Here is a 15,127-nt window from a genome sequence, read left to right on the forward strand (position 1 = left end):
GGAACAAAGAGTAGACCGGTGGTCGCTAGGGACTGCAGGGTATGGGAAATGGGGAAATGCCGGTCGAAGGGGACAAACTTTCAGGTAAGAGATGAATAAATTCCAGCAATGATGACTACAGTCAACAATACTGTACTATATACCTGAAAGCTTCTAAGATAGTAGATTTTTAAAGTTTTCACCACACACACATACAAACGGTTAATTATGTGAGGGAACAGATGCATTAACTGGCCTTACCGTTGATAATCATTTTGCAATGTACCCGTGTATCAAATATTTCAAATATCATGTTGTACATCTTAAACTTATACTATAATATATGTCAACTGTAATTCAAACAGTCTGGAAAAAACAAGTGATTCCTTTGGGATTGTTAGGACTGACTGCAGGAACAGAGAGTATTATAGAGTGCTGGTAACTTTCTACCCTGTGATTTATGGAAAGGGTTATACTTCTACATTCAATTTGTGAAAAATCCTTGAGCTATGTAATTTTCCTTTGATTGTACTGAATATGTTTTCTTAATATTTTTTAAAGTTTACAAAGTAAGTGTTACAATAAGAGCAGAGAACCTGGGGTGCCCCAGTGAATGGTACAAACAGACTCTTCTCCTAAATGGAGGGGTTAGGAATGGCCTCTATGTGTCGAGCTAAATCTTTTTTGACAGAAACTGAAAGTTCAGTTATCTAGCATTCACCATAAACAAAGGAAAATGAAGAAATGGATATCTGAAGATGAAGTTTAGTCTATTACTGTGATAGATTACCTTTCACAGGCTTGATATAGATTCAAGAGGCTAATTCCCATTCCCAAAATAAATTTTTACAAGTGCTCAAGTCAAGATGAATCCTCAGCAAACATGTCTTAACTGCTGAAGCACATTTAAATTTGTTCCTTAAAGATTATAAATCTTTAACACTCATATCATTTAACTGTACATCAAATTAGAAGAAAAAACAATCATTACACTATCTTATACTTTTATACTAAGGCATTTGACCCACCCTGCTACAAGGCTGATATACTTGTAAGATTTTTAAATTATAAACTGCTTTTTATTATATTTTCAAAAATAAATATACTATTCTTCAAAATAAACATTCCAAAAATAGTCAAAAAGATCAATAGAAAATTTTCAAATATATAGATTCATTTAACTAAAACAGCTTAAAAATGCTGAAATACTGACTTACGTTTTATCTATCCCTTTTAGGGTGTTAACTGAAAAGAAGTTAACATTACTAGCTCTATTTAATGGCAAACATCAATCTTTCCAGAAATACTTGTGTAATTGTCTACGAAAATGATTGCTTAGGATCAAACTGAATTTCCCAAAGCATTACTATATAAATTATCCAAACCTAATTTGTGGTCCTGTTATTTTGACTTAATCTGAATTCATAGTACAGCAATGAGAATAAAATCACCTAAACACTTATATACATTTGATGAATATTACATTTCTATCATTTACAAGCTAAAATATATTATTTAAATTAAGCAAGAAAAATGACCATTGCTTTTACAATCCCAGTTTTAGTTAGATTTTAAACAAATTTATAAATACATATTGCTAGTTTAATTTCCCAATTTTCTGTTTGTTACTCCTCAATATAATGAAAAAGAAGCAAGGCACTCTCTGAGGATTTTGCCGTAACAGGTGCACCTCACAGAACTGCGGCCTTTTTTTTTTTTTTAATTCCGCACTTTGTCTTTCCTTCATGCAGAGCAAGAAAAGTGCTTATTTGCTTATGAATTTACAAAAATGCTGTAAAACACTCTCTGGAACTGATCCCAAATATGAAATGCAAAGAGGGATAGAATCCTGAGAGTATTCAATGAAATATAGCACCTAAAATGGCAGATTAGGAAAAAATTTTATATTTCAAGTTTGGAACCAAGAGAGGGGAGGTCTCCTTTCCCATAAATCTTTCAGAGAAACACATAGTAGAGCACAACTCTGATGCATTATTGAACAGGCAAACCCTAGCACAGTAATTGATGGTGGCACTCTGATTTAATGATCCTTATTTTTAAAGCTAATTAAAGAAATTGAATTGCATGTTCAAAGCAGATTTGCTTAATGTGACGAGACTATTTTGGACATAAAGTAGCTCACAATTCCTGAACTAAACAAGTTACAAAATGGAGCAGCGAGTTTTAAGGAAGGGAAGGGGCTTGGGGGGAGCGGGACTTTCAGACAAAACAGTGTATAATTTTACATTTTCTATGAGACCTTCCTTTCTTTCATTGGAATACTTATTCAGCACCTGAAATGTTCAAGACATTCGGCTGTCAGGGATGGGACAGTAATAAAAGAGGTGTCTGTGGAAGGCTGTGAAAAAATGGCAACAAATCATTTTCAGCTCCTCTTCGCAAGAACAAGTCTATTCCCCTACCACAGAATCACATACAAAAGTCCTTTTTGTGTGTGTGATTCAAAAGTAATCAGTAGTAAAGTAGTAGTAGTAAAAACTATTAATTTTATTCAATATCAAATTAGTAAAAACCATTAATTTTATTCAATATTGATTCTTAAAAGTATGTCTTTTAAAATTCTGTGTTTCAAAGTGGTAAGTAAATATGAAGTACTTCTCATATATTAAAAATACAATCATCACAAGAAAAGCACTACTGTTTGAGTTGCAAGCTAAACTAGGCTTTTTTTTCATGGGCACTGTATTACTTGAAAAAAATGACTTAAATCCAAAAACTGATTATACAGACTTTGGTATATGGCAGACACTTTCTCAAAAATAAAGTATGCCTGACACTTTGAAGAAAACAACTGACAGTAATTGTTGCCAGTAGTGAAATTTGAGCTTTCAAGTAAAAATTAAGAATTTTGAAAAACTTGCATCTGCCAACCTGGGCTTGACACTTTTCCATAATTTAAAGACTCTATTGATAAGATCAGAAGCAAAACCAGCAAGTATAATTTTCTGATTCTATGTAATGAAAGGTAAAGTGTAATTTTTCTATTTTTCAAATTTTCCAAATGACCAATGTAATATAAAATTATGCGTGGGTAATGAAAGTAAAAATTCAAAGCACAGGGAAGTGTTCCCTACTTTGGTTTCAGATTCCACACTGCAACTAGCTTCTAAGAAACTAACAAGAGTTTTGGTGCCCTATCAAATACGGATAACCACAATTATCTGAAGGCTATATACACCCCTCTCCTTTTCCATCTACATACTCGTGTGAAACCAGATTTTCTCATATTCATAAACTAAAACAACAAATCCAAACAGATCAAATCCAGAAGCAGATATGAGAATCCGACATCTTCTACAGAGCCATGTTAAAGAAAAATGCAAAAATGTAAAACAATGCCACTGTTTTCACCAATTTTTAAAGGTAATGGGCTTATTACTGTTATTTTCTATGTACTACTAAGTAAATATTTACAAAAGTTCTCAATTTTAATTTCTAACCTGATATAAATACTGATGGATAAAACCACAAAAACAAAAGCTCTTTGAGGTCCTCAGAAATGTTTAAGAATGTAATGGGGTCATGAGAGGAAACTGAGAGCCACTTCCTTAAAACATTAAATCTCCATATGAAGAGGAAGCAATAAACAGAGAACTGGTATTTACTGAGCTCTTGGTAAGCACTGGGCTTAGGCCTTACATTTTTAAAATCCATGCTATTTAGCTCCCATTTTACAACTAAAGGAGGAGCAAAAAAGGGCTCAGTCAAGATTAATATATATATTTTTTCATTTTAAGAAATAAACTCATGCTTAAGATCATTGTTGGTCTCTGAATAACACTACAACACTGCCAGCATCTGAGAGCAGATAATCAAAACGAAGGCCTTGAGATAACCAGGAATTCCTTAAATGATGTTCACTGTACTGTTTACAAGGACAGTGAAAAAAAAAGCAACACAGCTTTGTGATTAAGACCTGAACTCTGGAGTCAGCTTGCCTGCATTCAAATACTAACTCCCTCACCTAACTTCTCTGTGCTTCCACTACCCCTCTGCAAAATGAGGAAAATATTATCCTCTGCTTCATAGTATTGTCGTAATGATGAAACATGGAAGAGCTCCTGGCACATAATAAGAACTCCTTCCAAGTTAATTATGATGATGATGAATGATGAGTGATATATCTATTTAATATGGTTCCTAAGAGAAAAATGAGGGGTCTTCAAAGTAACTTTAGTTATTTGGCTAGTTTGTTGATATAAAAAAAAACTAGTTCTCTAGCAAGGAAAGACAAATTATTAATGCACAACAGTTCTGAATATTCAAGAACACTCATGTAATCATTAATTACAAAATTGTTTACTGAGTCGGAGTTAAGTGTCGTGTTAGGGACGAGGTATTCAAAGATGAATGTGTCATGGATTTTATCCCAAAAGTGGGAAATGGACTCCAAACAAACCTCCAAACAAATGAATTCTACAGCCCCTCTGCATGCTTGCTGAGAACAAATGGCGCAGTGGCGCGCAGCATATACACCACTAGTCTAGGCATGTGTGTTGATGTGTATTTACAGAATGTCTTCCCTTTATTTAAATCTCAACACTTCTGTGCTTTCTTCACAAAATTTCCAAAGAAAAAGAGGATAAAGAATGTAGCTTGACCAAAAATAATATTCTTATCAAAGTATGCTGGAATTTTCTACATTTAAGGGGCAAAGGTATAAAAATTAACTTTATTTCAAATGTCACCACAAATTTTAGAAATTGAAAATTTAGACAAATGACATGTTAGAATGTTTGCAGTGTTTTTTCTACCAGTCCCACATTTCTAGAAGATAAAATTGATTCACTGTTCACAGTCTGCTTAGAGAAAAATAAAAATAAAACCCTCTAGACAAGCATAAATATATGGAAATGGGCACATGAAGACTGATGTTACTTTACCATGCTGCCTCTCCATCTTAGTATTACTCTACCCAGTCCATTTCCCTAATTATAAATAAAAGCAGAATGAAACTTCTGGTTTATATTTAAAAGGATTTCTGATTAAAATTTAGGAGGGATAATTCAAGGGAAACAGCAAATTTTACTACATTTGAATTTACAAAAGATTTAGTTTAAATTCATTTCTCGTTATGAATGCTATTAACTGTTTTCTTAAACTTATTTTTTCCTTTATGTTACAGAACTAAGGATTTAGAAAAAGTGCAAATTAGAAGGAAAAAAAAAAAAAAGCATTGGCTTCAGGGTCACACAGACCTAGATTCTTCCCCTAAATCTACCAACGAATACCTGTATGGTCCAGATAAAGTTATATAATCTCTCTTAGCCCCAATTTCTTCACTGGACAAAGTGGGGAGAAACCCCACCTCAAAAAGTTTGATGGACTGAATAAATGAGACAGAGTCCATAGCACACAAGGGCTTCCTAAAAGGAATTGTTCCTACTGTTGCCATACTTCAAATGCAAATCGACCTCTATTGTTCTAAATTCGTGGGTTAAAAAACTGATTCAGATTATACTCAGGAAATTTCTTATTTTTTTTTCCTCTTCTCCAAAGACCATTTAACTTTGTCACAAAAACACCATACAATTAGCACCATTTGCTGTTTTAGACACACATGCATACTCAGTGGCAAGATGGTGTTGCATTTTAATCCAGCACTGTATAAAAAGCTTGAACATTGCCTTCTTGCCCAGGATAAAACAAGAATTTTAGTCCCTTCAAAGGCTCTATATTTACAAACTTTTAGTTAAAGGAACAAACATTTAAAAGCTGTTATTGTACCAAAAATAAAGTATTTGAAATTCTGACAGTAAATAAACTTTATGGTAAATGCAAAAACATGAGACAACTCCTCTCGTAACTTCTCCTAGATAATGTACATTGAAGTCTTACAGACACTTTCTGTTAGGCTGCTGTAATGCTCAATCATGAAAGTAAAACCATTTTAAGGGTAGGAAAAATACTTTTTTCATTTTCATGGGCACCATCAGCTGGGAAGAATTCTATTTGACTTCTAGATAATTCTTGTTAATGGGTTGAGGCATATATTCTTTCTCTCCATTCCCCTCCCTTCACACCCTCATAATTTAACCTAAGCATTCTTGAGAGACAGTAGTCATTTCCCTTTTCCTGACAGCAAGCTTACAGATGAATCATCTTCATTTCAGTCTCAAATTAGAAACCATCAACACAGGGTTACGTTTTCATCTTTTATATAGGTAATAAATCAGGCTGAGGAAACACAGGCATTTCTGCTCTTTGAGACAAGAATTATACAAAATAGTGGGGATTTATTAATTACCTAAGTCAAAACAGAGCAATCAAGTGCTCAATTATCAAAATTTTCAACTTTTCATCAATCTAAAAATCATAAATGTAAGAAACTGTCAGAGGTGCTGATATTACTGCTTAAAAGCAGCATACCTCAACACTTTGGCCATAAACATGATTTATCAGTCCTACAAATACAGAAGAGTGGCTCTTTGGGCAGGCCCCAGCATGGTGAAGTTCCATCTAATACCCTCTGCTGATGTCAGGTATTTGAAAGCGATCTTCTGAAGTTACTGTCAGTGCCTGGTGGTTCAGACAGTAAAGAATCTGCCTGCAGTGCAGGACCCAGGTTCGATCCCTAGATCAGGAAGATCCCCTGAAGAAGGGACTGGTTACCTACTCCAGTATTCTTACCTGGAGAATTCCATGGACAGAGGAGACTGGCGGGCTACAGTCCATGGGGTGGTAAAGAGTCGGATATGACTCAGCAACTAACACTAACACATACATAAAACTCTGAAGTACACACTGCCTGCCTGCTTCTCTAGGTTCTATAAAGTGTGCTTTTGTTTTAAGACAGAGGATCAGAAAAATATACATGGGGTACATTATCTCATGCATGCTTTAGCAGAAAAGTCATTACTAAATTACTGTGTATCCTTAGTGTATTTCAGACTTCAAAAGATGAAAGAAACAGCCCTTTGAAGAATGATTCATGTATTTTATAACTATACGTGAGGGTCTTATCCATCAAAATGTCATTAAGACCTTTACCTTCATTTTATGTAGTTATGTTTTTCACTACAGTCTTTAAAATGTGCAGAAATAAACATAAATAATTGTTAAAATATTGTATTAAATAGTATAGTTAAGAGATAAAGTTGATACAACTTCAACTTGTTACAAAAAAATTGATATGGAAAGCTGAATGCAAGAGAGCAATGATGATAAAAAACAGAAAGAGAAAAACAGAAAACCATACTAAAGCCTTCACTGTCTGGCTCCAAAGTTTCCTCTTCTGTCAACAGCCTCCCATACTCTATTGCTCTGATAACACAGGTATATCTGTGACTCTCTGTCAAGATTTGTCAACCTCAGCACTGAAGACTCTCTAAACCCAGCAATTCCCTGTTTGACGGGCTGTCCTCTACATTGAGGATGTTGAGCAGCATCCCTGGACTCCATACATCACACACCTCTAGCATTGTCCCACCCCTCCAACCCACAAGCTGTGACCATCTAAAGTGTCTCCAGACACTGTTCAGTGTCTCCTGGAGAGAAAGTGTAAAATGACCCGAACTAAGAACAGCTGTACATTTGTAAACACTCTTCCCATTACCTGAAATAATTCCCTCTTATCTCTACAGAAAACCTCTGTTCATTTTTCTTTCTTTTTTTTTTTTTTTAGTTTTCTGAATGCTGTTTTTTCTTTTTTTTTTTAGTTTTTTATTTTTTAAATTTTAAAATCTTTAATTCTTACATGCGTTCCCAAACATGAACCCCCCTCCCTCCTCCAAAACCCATCTTCGATGTCACCTCCGATGCGAAGTTTTCCTCTAGTCAAAGTTAGTAATTTCTTCCTCTCTCTTCCTTTTATACCACTTAGCTTGTTTTCCTATTAATGACATAAGACTATATATGTTCTTTCCCTCTAGATAGGTAAGAATCTCCATCTTATTCATTGCATTTTTACTTATTTTAAGTGTTCAACAAAGGTTTATTATTAAATGATTATGAGCTTTCTATTAAAAAAAAAAAAAAAAAACCATGAGCTCCCATTACCTTCCCATTGCCAAGGGGAAATTTGGTTTATTGAATGATGTCTCATATTGAGCAATATACAATCATCTGGTTCTTTTTTGCCTTTGTCCTGGGAAATGAGAATTAAATTATATACTCAATTTTAGCCACCCAAGGGACTTGGTATATCTAGTTCTCTAATATTTTTATTTGATCTTTATTTAGATTTACCTTTGAATCATCTATTAGGATGTTTTGCCCTCAGGAGTTGTCCCAAACTTTTTTTGGAATGTGAACAGATAAAACTTAGAAACACAGAAATATAAAACCATGACTTTTATACCGTGAAGACCATATTTTTCAAGAATAAAAATGAAAAAGGACTGAATTACTCTAATCAACACTGAACAGTAAATTCCAATACTGGTTTTAGTTTAAATCAATGTCTCTCCAATAATTCCAAAAGATTTCATAAAATTTCCAAAGAAAAACCTACAATTGGTCTCTGTAACCATAATTTTAAAAAATCTTAGCAATGACAATTTTCAGTCCTTTCTAATGAAGGTAATAATTTTAATTCATAGTTTTCCTACAAATAACTCAAGATAAAAAGACATTTAACTTAGTACCCTTAGTCAATTCAGAAGGCAAGGCTATTAATTAATCAGGAAAGTAGCATCCACTTATATTGGGCTGGACAAACGTCACAGAATAAATATGCTAATCCAATATCCTCTCGTCTGACAAGTTTCTATTATTAACTTGCTAACGTGTTTATTCCCTCCACAATAGCTGGATTTTTGTCATGAATATGCATTAGGCCCTGCAGTTATTAGCCTGGATGACTCGGTGACAGTGAGGACACTACTTGAGAATTTGCATTTGACAGATCATTGACACAAAGTCACAGTTATCCACCCTGCCCCCCCCGACATACACACACTTAAACAGGAATCATGCAATAGGAAATAAACTGGAGCTATTAGAGATTATTCAGGTTTAATAGCACACATCCTTTTAGCTGGTGGTTAGAACAATACACAATGTGGCAGAGTTAAACAGAGGCATCAATTATACTCTCAGACCTGTTAATATTTTTGACAATATTTAAATAGCACATCCCTTCAGGGCATGGCTTTTTTGCCCTCTCAGTTACACACCTGTCAAGTGTTTAATTTGCCAAAGGGAAACAGTTTGATTTGTAAGGGCTGTCTTAATACTGAAGAAGCAAACTGGAAAAATTAAACATTATTGAAAAGAAGTAATGAAAAGGATCTGAGGGGGAAAAAATAGTAGGTTTAATTCAACAAGGCATGTTAGCATCTGTCATTAATACAACAATATGATCATGTTCCCCATATGGTGAATATACCTTGGGCTTTTCAATTATTCACTCCCTTTGCTTTTAAAAGGCAGAATGATGGCAGAGAAAAATTAAAGGGGTCAAACTTTCCAGTAACACTAAAAGAGACAGAGACAGTAACTTGCTCCTATCATGCATATAAAATTAAATACTTGAAAATGTAATTTAGGTGAAAGATAATAAATAAAAGCTGGCCATTCATCAGATTTGTATAGCTACTGGATTAAAAGCACAAATTTCACTCCTTAGATGCACTACTTAAATATTAAATTACAAATAGTAATAAATTAGCAGTTGGCAAATGATATAGAAAATTTAAATCTAACATGATAACACTTAGAATATATATGTTTAACTTTAAAACAGAAAATATTACAAATTTTTAAAATTTTTCTCTAGTCAGGCAAGGGAAAAAAATTAACAAATTATTTTGAACCGGTACAGAATGGAGAGTAAAGTGAAGAGTCCAAAAACTGTGGGACGTTATCTATGGTTTCAACAGACACTAAACTCATGCCACCCAGGCACTGTTAACCTTGGTCTGGGGGAGCCGTGAGACAAGCTTCAGGGTCAAACAGGGGAAAGGACTGTGCCTTGGGAGCCAAGAAGTCCAAATTCCACCTCTGGCTCTACTCTCTAAACTAATCTGCCATAATCAGCAGGGGGATGAACAGATAGTTTCCACGGCCTCTTTCAGTATGTGAAGAGGTAACCAATGAGCCAAAAACAGGAAACTCGTGTCAAACACACCTACATAATTCACGAACATCACAGCCTTGAAATACAGTGGACCCCTGCACAACACAGGGGTGAGGAGTGGGGAGAGACATCAACTATGACGCAGTCAAAATTCCAAGTATTATAGCTTTGACTCCTCCAAAAGTTAACTACTAATAGCCTACTGCTGACTAAAGTCTTATCTATAACATAGTCAATTAACACATATTTTGTATGTTATATATATTATATACCATATTCTTATAATAAAGCAAACTAGAGAAAAGAAAATGTTATTAAAAACATCATAAGGAGGAGAAAATACAAGTTTGTACAGTTCAAACCCAGGTTATTCAAGGGTCAACTGTATAACAGCAATTGTCATTAGTAAAATGAGATCACACTGTCCGTAGTCCTAGACTACGAGGCTTGATAATATTATACTCAATAATTTCCAAAGAAGTTTAAGTTGAATCACATGGGACCCAAATAGTTTTAGATACCATATCCTAGTTCCATTTGGAAAGAGTAAAACAAGCTCAACAAGCAGTCCTTTTTCTCCCGTCCTTTCAGCAGACCTGGTAAGTACAAAAGCTATTCCCCTCACATAAGAGTAGATAGCAGGGACATTTTGACAGCTGCTTCACTAGACTAACAGCATTTCCTAACATAATCACTAGTAATTTTTCTTTCAACTTTCCCTTCATTCGAGTCATATTTCCACATAATTAATACAATAAGGGGAGAAGATATCTGTAAAACATCTTCACATTGCTTAAAAACCAGGTAATTTTCTATACCATAATTACACTAATATCCATAATACTGGTTTCTCCAAAAGAATGCCAAACCATTCTGAAAATGAATACCTGAAACCAATTTTTTCAATAATTTACAAAGGAAAAAAAACACAATTATATATAATGAAACCACCTCGTTTTCTTAATTCATGATCATAACTTTTAAAATCGTTAGGTACAAATTCACTTGAGAGAAATATTTTTAAAGATTCTTCTTGATCTATGTACTTAATTTGGGGGGGTCATTAAAATAGCTAGATTAAGAAGTTACATGACATTTAACAAATTCCTTCTCTATTGCTACTAATGCTCTTTTTCCATTTGGCAGATTTTGGAGTTTTTGTTGTTGTCAACTGAAGCTGTTCTTCAACTGAATTATGAAACTAGTCTTCAGGTTTCATGTTAAACTTTTAAGGCAGAATATTGGCTAGCCAGTCATCCATAACCATTAGATTAATGCTAAAAACATCAGAATGAGAATTAACTTGGACTGAAGACATAATTAGATTAACTTCAAACCTTGTGAGGATAACAACCATTTAAAAACTATTTTTAAAAAACCTGAGAAATGGTGATTACATTAAGTAAGTTCAGTGACCATCTGATTCCAGTTTTCATTCTGTCATTGCATTATGTTTCAATTTTAATATAAATGCTAGGACTTTTTAATGCTCATAATTTTTACAGAAATAAACACTGTGTTACATTTAGAAGTCCTAATGTTTATCACCATCTGATGCTGTCATGGGAGCCATTGCTACTTACACTCTTTTTAGAAGTGAGAATTGCAATTCCTCTAGCTGATGACAATGTAATTACTCCTTCTACTGTCAACACAGAGGTGATTTCCCTTCCTCACACACATGATTACACATGCAAATCCAGGCTCATCTGAAATATTCTAAGTGTGCTGAATGTCTGAATTTGAATAAGCACAATCACATGAACCATGAGTCACAGTGATGATGGAAACCAAGGTACAGCCATCCACCCTAAACATATTTGTATCATCTTCCTCTCCTGCAGGAACTCATTCTTCCATTCTCCCACAGCTTTCAACACAATGTCATATCATTTACAATATACAGCCACAACCACTAAGAAAATAACTGAGGGCACAGCAGAGCGGGGAGCCACAGTGAATATGAAGTCTCACTTGGAGGTTTAAATTACTTCATTAACAATTAATTCACACATACAAAAATCAGCCTTTCAGAAAAAACAGGAGACTTTACAAGCGCTATACCATGCTACGCAGGCCTCCTGTGGGTACACACCATGTCTTACCTGGTCTTTCAGCTGCTGTATGGAAGTCTGAAGGTTCAGAATCTGGCTGAAGAGCGGGCTCTGCAGCACTGACTTGAGAAGGTTCAGTTTGTCTTCATTTGCTACATCCCCACGTTCCCGCAGCTTGGCCTGCAAGCGCTCTGCTGCCTGCACAGCCCGATTTTTGTCTAAACCAAAGAGCAGCATTAGTCAGTAACAGGATTCAAAAGACAGGCATCAAACAATGCTTATAGAAATTCTAAAACTATTTCTTGGGAGAGCTGAAAATTGACTTGGAAAAAAGAAGGGACTAAAACATGTCACTCTAAATATATTCTTCAAACCTTGAAACCTCTAATAAGAAAGTTTGTTTAAAAGCAGCCAACTGGTTATAGTGTATGGTACGTGCAACTAACTGTTAAGCATGGAAACAAATTCAGATGATGCGTATCTGATATGCTTCTAATACCAGCTATTTCAACTCTTTTATAAAAACTAATTAAAACCAAACATTCTGTGATCTTATAAATGTTATTTCTTTTTTATTAAAATGTATATATAAGAAAAATTAGAACTATAACTAATAAGTAGAGGTAAATAATGTCAGTGATGAATTTTAACAGTTAAATTTTCATGTATTAAGAGGCAACGCATTATACACTTTTGCATTTACTTGAAAATACATTACAATAACACATATTCCTTCAAAAACACAATTTTTTAATGCTTGAAATGTCTTACCTCCAAATTAAATAGCACATGTACATAAGCATAAAACTGAATACAAAGGTGCCAAAGTTAGTACTTTCCATAAGTATTTTCCATAAGTGTATCCTTAATAACCCTAACATCTAACATGCAAGACTCTAGACAGTTAAATGCTACCACAGATAATAGTTAAAAAAACTTCTCAAAATCCCACTCTCACTCCCTCTCTCCCTTCCATGTAAGTGAAGCTACAATTTTTAAAAAATACTCAAGACTGCTAAGATATATGCCTTAACATATTCTCAATGATATCTATTAAAATATACTGCCATATCGTAGTAATAAAAAAGAGTGAGAACTATCACTAGAGACATTTTTTGATACCAAAAATCTGATTACACAGGAATGGAGAAACTAAAATATTAACTAATGCTGACCATGAGTTCCTACACAAAGTTAAACACTCATATGCAGAATTTTAAAAGCAAACAGTAATAAAGGTATGCCTAAGAACTGATTTTAGGTTATTTCCCATGGTATCTCAAAAAATAAATCTAGTATGAATTCTCACATCAATTCTTGAAAGCTGTACAACTCAGTAATAACTTACAAAATGAAGATTGTCAGGTAATGGTTTAAATAATTCTGTATCCCCCTTGCTGTCCACTTTCTTATGCGGAACTTTCCTATGTAAACTATTAGTCTTCACTCTGCATGACTTTCGCATAAAATAGGTGACACAGGAAATGCATTCTGATTACAGTCACAGTACCAGGAGCAACAGGCAACGGTAACAATCCGCATGATCACAAAATCAGCTCCTCCTTTCCTGCCACCCACTTCCCGCTACCCCTCAAAATCTGCAGGCATCAAAGCATCAGCCATGATCATCAAGGCATCACAGACCCCTTCCAATACCTTCCAATAATCACACCCAAAGAGTTCCCTGGAAAAGGTGAAGACTGCAGTGTCAGATAAAGGACCATGACAGACTGGATGTGCCATACCTGACATACCTGAAATCAGTTCTATAAACCAGCTTCTCTAAAACGAAAAAGCAGTACAGTGTGGGGGAAAAAGAAAAAAGATCAACACATGTCTAGAAAATGTGTTGGATATTTCAACCTAAATTATCTACTGCAGAAATTAAACTGCCATAAATTGTCACTCAAGTTTGTCAACCTGTTCGGTATTGTTATAATAGTTTTACCAACTTAAAAGCTCAGTACTATTTAACCTGCCAAGAGTACAGTAAATGTTAGACATAGGCAATGATCTTCAGTATTAAAAATATTGTTATACTTCTGGTGCTACCGAGAAACAAACTTTAACCAGAACTGAGTTCATAAATCAGAACTGGGTTTACATTAAGCTTTCTTAAAACCCATATTTGGTAGAACATCTCATATACTTTTGCTTATAAGTGATGTGTTTTGATAACACTTCGTATGAAACCATCTAAATATCAAAACACATTGCCCTAGTACAATGATAGTGGATTTAAAAAAAATTAACCAAATTATTATAGACAGAATCTTAACAAGTAGAACATATTTCAGAGATCCCAACGGAAAGATCCCAACGGAAGGAGTATAAATCATTATCAAAACAGGAAGAAATAGGTCTTACCTATAGTTTCTAACATTTTTTTTCCAAATTTCAATGTTCTTCTTTAGAATGATTATAAACCAACAACTACAATGGAACTCTAGGGAGAAAAGAAAATGAAATGGTTATGTTTTACAACTTTTAAGTTATATTCTAAAACTAAATATTTTAAAAAGCACTTGATACCACTATGATTCCTCTGACCATTAAGATACTGTGGAGATAAGATAGGTTTCTGTATAGGCAAAAATTTTTAAAAACTGTATTCATTTTAGGATTTATTCAAAATTATCTTATATTTGCAGGTAAAACTTGTATAATAAGGTAAAAGGCATAAAATCTATTTTAATTAACTTGGTGCTCAGTTGCTTAGTCATGTCTGACTCTTTGGGACCCAATGGACTGTAGCCCGCCAGGCTCTTCTGTCCATGGAATTCTCCAGGCAAGAATGGGGTGGGATGGGGAGGGTTGCCATTTTTTCCTCCAGGGAATATTCCCATACCAGGGATCAAAGTAACATCTTTTGCATTAGCAGGCAGATTCTTCACCACTGAGCCACCTGGGAGCCCCAAATAAGTTGGTCAGTCAGTCAGTTCAGTCGCTCAATCATGTCCAACTCTTTGCGACCCCATGAATGGCAGCACACCAGGCCTCCCTGTCCATCACCAATTCCTGGAGTTCACTCAGACTCATGTCCATCGAGTCTGTG

At 34.6% G+C, this 15,127-nt stretch overlaps 1 protein-coding gene across 10 annotated transcripts in view; it reads right to left on the reverse strand.

Annotated features, from left to right (window-relative positions):
* Positions 1-15,127, reverse strand: part of MPDZ (multiple PDZ domain crumbs cell polarity complex component) — a 175,573-nt gene that overhangs the window by 133,192 nt on the left and 27,254 nt on the right. For all 10 annotated transcript variants that reach the window (XM_069576572.1, XM_069576571.1, XM_069576568.1 and 7 more), the window contains exons 2-3: positions 14,440-14,518; positions 12,124-12,290 (exon numbers count right to left, since the gene is read on the reverse strand). In XM_069576572.1, coding sequence (XP_069432673.1) covers positions 12,124-12,290; positions 14,440-14,455 — 183 coding nt within the window. In that variant the 5' untranslated portion in view covers positions 14,456-14,518. The remainder of the gene's footprint in view (positions 1-12,123; positions 12,291-14,439; positions 14,519-15,127) is intronic.

This window comes from Ovis canadensis, chromosome 2, assembly GCF_042477335.2.
Source record: "Ovis canadensis isolate MfBH-ARS-UI-01 breed Bighorn chromosome 2, ARS-UI_OviCan_v2, whole genome shotgun sequence".
Lineage (NCBI taxonomy): Eukaryota > Metazoa > Chordata > Mammalia > Artiodactyla > Bovidae > Ovis > Ovis canadensis.